At 41.4% G+C, this 9,384-nt stretch overlaps 1 protein-coding gene across 2 annotated transcripts in view; it reads left to right on the top strand.

Moving 5' to 3' along the window:
• The first annotated feature begins 7 nt into the window (after positions 1 to 7).
• Positions 8 to 9,384, top strand: part of Carf (calcium responsive transcription factor) — a 50,998-nt gene continuing 41,621 nt past the window's right edge. For both annotated transcript variants that reach the window (XM_052192341.1, XM_052192340.1), the window contains exons 1-4: positions 8 to 70; positions 4,037 to 4,197; positions 6,009 to 6,125; positions 8,706 to 8,823. In XM_052192341.1, the coding sequence (XP_052048301.1) occupies positions 8,749 to 8,823 (75 nt within the window). In that variant the 5' untranslated portion in view covers positions 8 to 70; positions 4,037 to 4,197; positions 6,009 to 6,125; positions 8,706 to 8,748. The remainder of the gene's footprint in view (positions 71 to 4,036; positions 4,198 to 6,008; positions 6,126 to 8,705; positions 8,824 to 9,384) is intronic.

Here is a 9,384-nt window from a genome sequence, read left to right as displayed (position 1 = left end):
TGCGCCTCCAGGAGGGGTGCGCCTGCGCATTGTGCTGGTCTCCACGGCGGGGCCTCGGAGCCAAGACGAGGTTGAGTAGTCTCGTTTTGAATTTTCTCCCTTCTGCTTACGGCGGACTCCCCTCTCGCGTGGTGGGGCTCACTGCGGCGGCAGGGCTGGGGGAGCCGGAGATCTGGCAGAGCTGTCTGTGCCCGCCGACCGGACGCTCCCTCCCAACCTCCCTTCTTCCTCCTGCCTCCTCCTCCCGTCACCTCCTGACCCTCCTGGGCTGGGAGCAACCGCCGGCCCCCGCCCCCGGCCGTCGCCGGACGCCGCTGCGCGCTGTCCCGGTGCCCTCGCCCGCCTCCACGGCGGCTCCTTCACCGTGGGCCCGGGAGGGGGCCCGCGGCCGGGAGAAGGCAGGCTGCCGCGGAGGAAGGCGAGGTGTCTGTCCCGCAGAGGGTGCGAAGCCCAAGAACGCACCACAGCCGCGGAGCGCCCGAGTCCTGGGTCGCGGCGCCCGCCCGAGAGGGGCCTCTGCCCTCCTTTCTGAGTCTGATGTTTAGAAAAGCTTCCTCTGCACCTTCTCCCCTGCTTTCGGATTTTTTTTTTTTTTTTAATCTTGAAGTCACTCAGAGGCTTGTTTCGGTCTCAGTGGTCTCGATTATTACTCTAGTTATTTTCCTGAGTCGAGAATAGATGGGGGCTATTACTCTTAAAATGCCAAAGTCACTTAAGGCATTAGCCTGAAAAACTCCGGAGGGTGGGGGATAGGGTATGGGACACACTCCTGAGACAGCAATTTAGGGTTAGGCAGAACAGGATTGCAAAATGTGTTGGCATAGCGGTTTGAGTGTACAGGAGAATATAATGAGAGATTTTCAATATGTCGCCTAATATTTAAATCTGTAGAAAATTAGAAGTGATCTAAAACACTGGAGGCAAAAAAACAATCATTTGTTAAGTGGACAATGACACAAAAAGCATGACTGTTTTCATTTTATTCATTTTACAGAATTGCATGCCCCATAACAGAAATGCCTTGAAGTTGATTCTACCTGTGTGCTATGCTAAGATTAACTGTGACAATTGAATGTCACATAAGAAGCACTCAGAAAATGTTAACTGTTGCTGTCATAAGAGCTACCAATAGAAGTTTTTACCAGAAACTTTACTGATGTTGGTGGAGGCGTAAAATGGGAAAAACCTCTGCCCAAAATACAGAAAAAAAAACAAAAAAACAAAAAAACAAAAAACCCACTTGTTCAGATTGGGTTTGCTGATGGTAGTGTGGCCCCTAAACTCAAGTCATTTGAAATGGTGAGAATTTACATTAAATAAACTGGGACATCTGAAACTTGAAATTCCTTAGTTGAAGTGTTCACTATTGAATTTTTACTGATAGCATATAATTGATTAAAGCAGCGGTTTAAACTTCCTTTAGTTTGGACTCATTAGATTAACAATACTGGGAAGTCAATAGATTTTTTTTTTAATCTTAGTTTGAATGGAAAACTATGACTAGGAAGATACAGAAGATGAATTACTCAAGGAAAGAGTTCAGTTTGCAAAGCACACATCTTGAATTCACTAAAATATAATTTTTACTTGGCTAAAGTATTAAGTGAAGGAAAAGCAAGTGGCTAAGAATACCCAGGAGGAGCTTTTTCAATAGCGACTTCTGTGTCATAGCTGCTGCTGCTTCCAGGCTTACCGAGATAGCTGATGCTAGGCTGTTGGCTTTCTTTAGTTTATATCAACTGCAAACTGGGGATTCATTTACTGGGGGCCTCATGAAGACTCACTGTTATCTAGAGAATCCTCAACATGGAAAAAGATTTCTTTTTCTTACAGTCTCTTGATTTTTGGTTTTGTTTGTTGTTGTTTTTTGTTTTAGGGATTTTTATTTGGTTGGTTTGGGTTTGGGGATTTTTTTGTTTTTGCTTTTTGTTGTTTTTCTTTTAAGACAGGGTCCCTTTGTAGTTCATGATGGATTTGAATTGACTGTTTCCCCAGATTAACTTTGAACTCTAGGCTCACCTACGTCTACCTCCTGAATACTGGGACTATACTGCCCACAACCAGCCACACTTGCTTGTTGCTTGTTTCGAACCTTGAGTCTAAAGTTCTGGAATTAATCTCAGGGCTTTGTGTGTCCCAGGCAAACACCCCACTGCTCAGCTGCTTCGTGGCCCAAGTTCTGGGGCTTTAAGACAATTACCATAGTTTCCTTTTATCCATAGGGTTTGTGTCCCTCAGTTTTGGTTACCTGCTGTCAATAGGAAGTGGAAATCATAGAAATAATGAGTTTGAGATTGTATGTCTTTCCCAGTAACGTGATGTCTTGTGCCATTCTCCCTGGGATATGAATCGTTTGTGTGTCCGGGGAGAGTGTCCACTCACTGCTGCTCACCAGTGCAGGTAGCAGGCTTTGGTTATTAAGTCGTTATCACAGACCTTGTGATACAGTTAGTGCAAAAGTGGTGATGGTGGCAATTCACATGTGCCAAAGAGAAGCTAAAAAGCGTTTAAGTCAAATGACGAAATTCATAATTTGGAAAGAAAAGCTATAGGCTAGCGTAGTAACATCAGCAGCACAACAAGCTATTTCAGAGACCACATTCACTTGATTTCAGGTATACATATGGGCTCACAACTATACCCAAGGGTAAGAGGGCAGGGAGCCACTATACTCCACTTACCATTAAACAGTCAATCAAATCACCGCAGAGTCAGTGGAAAATCATGTGTTAAGTAATATTTAAGCTCTCAAAGAGCAAAGAAAAAGGTTTGTGTGTGCAGGGTAAGAGCTGTAGAGGTTGTTGGGTGGTGGTGGTGGTGCAGGCCTTTAATTCGAGTACTCAGGAGGGAGAGGCAGGCGGATCTCTGTTTGAGGTCAGCCTGGTCTACCGCGTGAGTTCTGGGACAGCCAGGGCTACACAGAGACCCTGTCTCAAAAAAAAAAAAAAAAATCTATAGAAATCAAGATTATAGACGTTTTTAGGGAAGACAAACCCTTAAATAAAAGATATTTTAAACATAATCTTTAACTTTTCTACAGAAAGTAAAAAGTTGGATCTGCCCACCCTGGCCTTTTAGTGCTGAGACTAAAGTTGTTTGCCCCTACACCTGGCTTGGATTATTGGTTTTAAAGGATGTATTTTAGTCCATAAAGGTTATGGTGGAAACACAACAAGATTGATGTTAATAGTTTTTCAGAAAGTATACCTGAGAGATTGCCCTTAATGTTTTGAACAAATATATTGCCCCTTCTAGAGAAATATCCTGACTAATCTCTAGCCCTCTCCCATGAATTCACCATGTGCATGTGATTTTATAAAGTAAAATCACAGAAGCACTAATTGTACCATTTCTTCCAAACCTTTATTTTTAAAAAAGATTTTTAATTATGTTTGTCTTGTTTGTGGTTTATGCACACAGAGGCCAGAAAAAGGCATCACATCTGGAGCTGGGGCTGCAGGTGTTGTGACCCACTTCACATGGGTGTTGATCCCAATTGTGCTCTGGTCCTCTGCGGAAAGCAGTATGTGTTCATAAGTACTGAACAACCTCTCCAGTCTTGTAACCTTTACCTTTGATATAGAAGAAAGTCTACTTTGTAAAGTGATACAAACCTCCTAGAAAGCAGTTTCCCAGAAAAAGAAAAGCGGGCTTTCTGGAGTTTATTAGTGTTCCCCATCCTTAATGCTCTTTGTATCTGTCAGGCCTGGGATTATAGGTTGTAGGCGCAGGTGTGGGGACTTTATTTCAGGCTTCTTGTGGCTCCCAGAGATGCTCCACTGCTAGTCACTTCCATTGAGGGAAGAAAATGTGGCTGTAGAAATCATTGTTTCAGTGATAACTGCAGGCTGTTGGTCCTGAAAGCTGTAGTTGTAGATGAGGAATCGGGGACGAAGGTCACCTATCCCAGGACACAAGCACTGGTCAGTCTTAGATGAGCTTTTTTCACCTGAGTGGAATAAGGCTCTACCATATTAGCCTGATAATAAATAAAATTATGTAATTAAAATATACACTAACCACCATTTCCTTACAGAGAACATGCTACCGTGAAGGCACAGTACAGCTTTCACGTACACAAGACTGGCACTGTTATAATTTAGTGCCCCAAAAGAAGACGGTCAATGAACATAAAGGGCATTTCTGAGACAAAATAACATAGGAATCTGGATGTGAAACTTGAGCCACTGCCTGAAGGTAGTAACTTTTTAAACTTTGTTTCTTCATAAGTTGTCCTTTTGGGGTGTTTTTTTTTTTTTTTTTTGGTGGTGGTGGTGGTGGTGGTGGGTTTTTTGGTTTGGTTGGTTGGTGGTTGGTTTGGTTTTGGTTTTTGGTTTTTGGAGACAGAGTTTCTCTGTGTGGTTCTGGCTGTCCTGGAACTCAATTTGTAGACTAGGTTGGTCCTGAATTAACAGAGATTCACCTGTCTCTGCCTCTCAAGCGTGGGACTAAAGACATGGGCCACCAATGCCTGGCCAGCACCTCCTCCTTGTCTTCCTCTTCCTCTTCTTCTTTGTTTCCCCCTCCCCCAACCTCTGTTTTAACCCATTGAGTCGTTTTAGTGCTGCCAGTGAGCATTAGGTGTAGAGCCATCCACTGGAGATAGACGACTTCTCAAGGGTTGAATCTCTCACCCATTGGGAGCCATCAGTTTCAGCTGTTGAAGGGTGGAGCTTTTCTTCCTCCTCCTCCTGTTCCTACACATGCTCCTTCTTCCTTTGTATTTTTGAGTCAGCCTTTCTCTGTGTAGCTCTAGCTGTTCTGGAACTTACTTTGTAGACCAGGCTGGCCTCAAATTCAGAGATCCACCTATCTCTGCCTCACAAGTGCTGGGATTAAAGGTGTGCACCACCACTGCCCAGCAGCCGGTGTGTGTGTGTGTGTGTGTGTAGAGCTTTATGGCTCCCATTTCTTTCTATTCTTGTGTAAATCTTACACATGCAGTCATAACTGCTCTGAACTTATGTATGAACTATGTCTGACAGAGGGCTGTGTCTAGAATATACAAATAACTTAAAAAGCTAAACACCAAAAAACCAAGTAGTCCAGTCAAAAATCTTGAGTAAAACAAAACAGAAAGTTCACAAGGAAAAAACATAAATTGCTAAGAATTCTTTTTTAAATGTTCAGTAAGCACCTGTAGCCAACAGGGAGATTCAAATTGATAATACTATGGGACTTGATATTACCCCAGTTAGAATGTTTAAAATAAAAAAAAAAAACATATATATGCTGGCAGAAATATAAGAAAAGGAGAAAGATTATTTGTTAATTGAGATTGTCTTGTGTTCAGATTTTTGAGAAATGAGTGTCTATGGCTTAAAGATTGAAGAACAACACTCTGAGTTCATTGACATCCAATAGGTATAATGGAGAGTTTGATGGATGAAGGATGGATGAAGGAAGGAATCAGCTATACTTTATCAATACTTAAGAAACTGGAATAAGAATATCTGTTCTGGGCTAGAGAGATGGCTCAGCAGTTAAGAGCACTGACTGCTCTTCCAAATGTCCTGAGTTCAATTCCCAGCAACCACAAGATAGCTTACAACCATCTGTAATGGGATCTGATGCCCTCTTCCAGTGTGTCTAAAGAGAGCAGCAGTGTACTCATATAAATAAATAAATCTTTAAAAGAAAAGAATTTAGTGATACCAGGGTTTTATTAGGCTGATTATTTTATTTTGTGTATATGGGTGTTTTGTTTGCATGTAAACCTGTTATTGATTTACTGACTTATTTAGTGTATGCATGTGTATTCATGTGTTTGTATGCATATAAGGAGGTCAGAGATCAGTTTGTAGGACTTAGCTGTCTCCGTTTCCTGTCTGGGTTCTAGGAATCCAGTAGGGATTGGCAGGCTTGGCAGTGAGCAACTTTCTTTACCCACTGAGCCATCTTAGGTCCCATCAGAGAATTGTTTTCTTGTAGACATTACTGAGTTTGTTCACTGTGATCTTATTTAGGATCTTTGCATTCATGTGTTCATGACTTTTTTTTTTATTTAGGTATGGTGAGACCAACAGATAAAGGGATGATTGCCACTGGGAAACCAGCCCATTATTCACAGTTCTCAAAAGGAGTGGGCATGCTGTACCACAAAGTGCCAACAATATAACACCAAGGTCAGTGGTGGGAAGACTTCAGAAGAACCTTTTTGTGGTTTTGGATAAAAAGACCGGACCAAGAAGCCCATAGTAGTCTAAGATGGCCAGATCAGATAGTCTGAATAAACTTACTGAGCTCTGGCTTGTGCTGGCTGACAGCTGGCTGTAGGGTACTAGGCCCAAGTGCCTCAAAGTTTATATTATGCATAATTTCTCATTTCCAAGTTTGTCAAGCTAATACTAGGTAGTATGAGTGTTTGGTTTTAACTTTAAGATAGGTCTCATGTAACCCAGGTTGTTAGCTGTTACATATATAATCCTAGAACTCAATCTTCCCTTCTTAGCCTCCTGATTACTCGGATTCTAACTATGTTTAACCATGCACAACTGGAGGAGATAGGGAGATCAGAATGTTAAAATTACCATTGTTGTCTTCTTCAGAATTTAAAAAATTATTCTTTGATAGTTTCATACATACATACATACATAGTATCTTGATCATAGCTAACTCAAATTCCACTTCCTCCAGACATCCTCAATACTTGTTCCACTGGCCTTCGTAATTCACTGAGTCCAGCTAGTGCTACCAGAGGCCAAACCTGAAGAAAACTTACTCACTATTGTCCAGGAGATTTCAAGTGTCAATAGCTCCTCAGCTAAGGATTGAGCCTTGTGAACACCTCTGCCATCCATGGTAGAATATTGATTAGCTTGTTTGTTTTTTGTTTGTGTGTTTGTTTGCAGATAACCATAGCTATGAGAAGTTCATGAGGGCAATGACCATGTTATGCCCAGAGGACATTTCATGGTACTCATTCCCATCCCCTGGCTCCTATGTTCCTTTCATGGTATTTCTTGAGCCTTGAGGGGAAGGTAGAATGGATTAAATATCCCATTTGGGGCTGAGCATTCAATATTCTCCAAGTCTGAGTACTTTGACTGCAACCCATTGCAGAAGAAAGCTCTCCTGATCAGAATTGAGAGCAGCACAAATCTCTGGCTCTAAACATATTTAGAAGGCAGTTTATGTTCACTTAGCAGAACAATAGCAGGTTTCCTTGTAGCAGCTATGGCCTCTCTAGCCGTGGGCTTTTGACTAGGTTTAGAGTACCAAATGTCCCTCCTATAGAGTGGACCTCAAATCCAATTAGGAAGCAGTTGGTTACCTCCATGACAACAATGCCACTGATGTACCAGTGAGCACATCTCACCTGTTAGCTCACTATTATAGCATACAGGGTCTAAGGGTCCACTATTGAGTATGTCCATGAATGCCTTTTTCCTCCCACTGGTCAGAATAGTACCTTCTAGCACACTGTAAACTAGCTTGTAGACAGGAAGCTCTCAGGTCAGTTCTAGGTTGAGTTCTCCAGGTACTACAATAAAAAGTCTGTTGTGTCTTCAGTGGTAGGGCCTTACAAACTCATCTTTGGTTGGTTACATAAATATGTCTGGTAGTTTTCCCTTATCTGAAACTTTAACTTAAAAAAACCTTTTTTATTGTTAATTGTGGGCAGGGTGTGTGTGTACGTGTACCACTGCGTTCATGTAGAAACCAGATGACTTTCCCTACTGAACCATCTTGTAGGCACATCACTTTTTGTAATTTTGATTTCCTGTGACCAGTCTTGACTAGAAAATACTAAACGGGCCGGGCGGTGGTGGCATATGCCTTTAGTCCCAGCACTCGGGAGGCAGAAGCAGGCGGATTTCTGAGTTCGAGGCCAGCCTGGTCTACAGAGTGAGTTCCAGGACAGCCAAGGCTACACAGAGAAACCCTGTCTCCAAAAAAGAAAAAAAAAAAAAAAAGAAAGAAAATACTAAACGGGAAATCCTAGGAATAATTTTTATTATAGCATAGTGATAGCATAGTGTTAATCATTCTGTTTTATTATTGTTATTACCTATCTTTTATTGTGCCTAATAGACCTAGTATAGAAATGCTGATATAGAAATGCACATGAAGGATTTGGTCTTTTCTGAGGTTTTAGACATCCACTAGAGTTTTTGGAATGTATTTTGTAGGACACATATTTCCATGGGTACATAATCCTGTCAGCCCCAAAGCATCTTTTCTAAAATTATGTGATGCTGCATAGTTAACATATCTCGTGGGACACATATTGTCATGTATGTGTAATCCCGTCCGCACCAAGGCATGCTTTCTAAAGCTGCAGGAGGCCATGTAGATAAACACGTTCTGAGGGACACGTGTTCTCATGCGTGCATCTTTTCAAGAATTATGTCATGTTGTCTAGGTTACACACAACCCATAAAATTTAACTTATTTCATCAAGTATGTGCAGTGAGTATAACATAACTTTAGAACACAAATTCAATTTTAGTGAGCAAACCTAGGCTGTAATTAGGACAGAATGAGGGAACTATGTAACCCTGATATTTAATTTGCCTTAAATGCATTCTGGTGCCTTGGCAAATTAATTGACAAAAACAGTAATTTTCTATCTATAGAAAGGAAATTATTTTACTTAAATTGTATAAGAGACCATATTTATGGAAGATGAAAATTTTACTTAGGATTAACATCCCCATAAAGCATCATTGATTGTACTGTTGACCAGGTGTTTAATCTTTCAGCCATGAACTAATTGGAGAAAATGGAACTGAAGGTGAAGCCAGCATGGCACAGCGTCACTCGTTAGGAGGCAGCTGCGACGATGGTGGGAAGTCAGAAGGAGAAGCTCGGGGCCTGGAGGTAGGGGCTCACCGGGAAATGTGCTCATCTTAGAACATGCGGCAGGCGTGACATTTAGCAACTTGTTAGCTTAAAGAATAGCTAGTTGTTCTCACAGTGATACAAGGTTTTCACAGTGCCAGGAATGGAGGTGCACACTTGCTCTCTGGCATTCAGAGACACAGGAGAGGATTAAGGTCAGGCCGGGGATGCATATTTGAGATACTGTTTCAAAAAGTTTTTTTTTTTTTAACATATCTATCATATATTTAATTTAGTGATATAGAATTTTTATGCTTAGGTATAGTCATAAAATTTGTGTACTCAGAATATATTTTCTAAATTATATTTCACTTTGTTCAAAAGCATCCCTGAGGAAATAGGACTTAAAAAATATAAAAGTCAAAGATTTTACTTAGGACAGCTGTTTTTAGCTTGTGGGTCATAACCCATTTTGGAGTTGAATGACCCTTTCACAGGGTCTTCCAAAAACAAATTATTTACAGTTCATAACAGTAGTAAAATTACAGTTAAGAAGTAGCAATGAAAATAATCATATGGTTGGGGTCACCACAACATGAG

This window comes from Apodemus sylvaticus, chromosome 9 (assembly GCF_947179515.1).
Source record: "Apodemus sylvaticus chromosome 9, mApoSyl1.1, whole genome shotgun sequence".
NCBI lineage: Eukaryota > Metazoa > Chordata > Mammalia > Rodentia > Muridae > Apodemus > Apodemus sylvaticus.
Note: the sequence above shows the minus strand (reverse complement) of the source record. Positions and strands in the feature narration are given on the sequence as shown.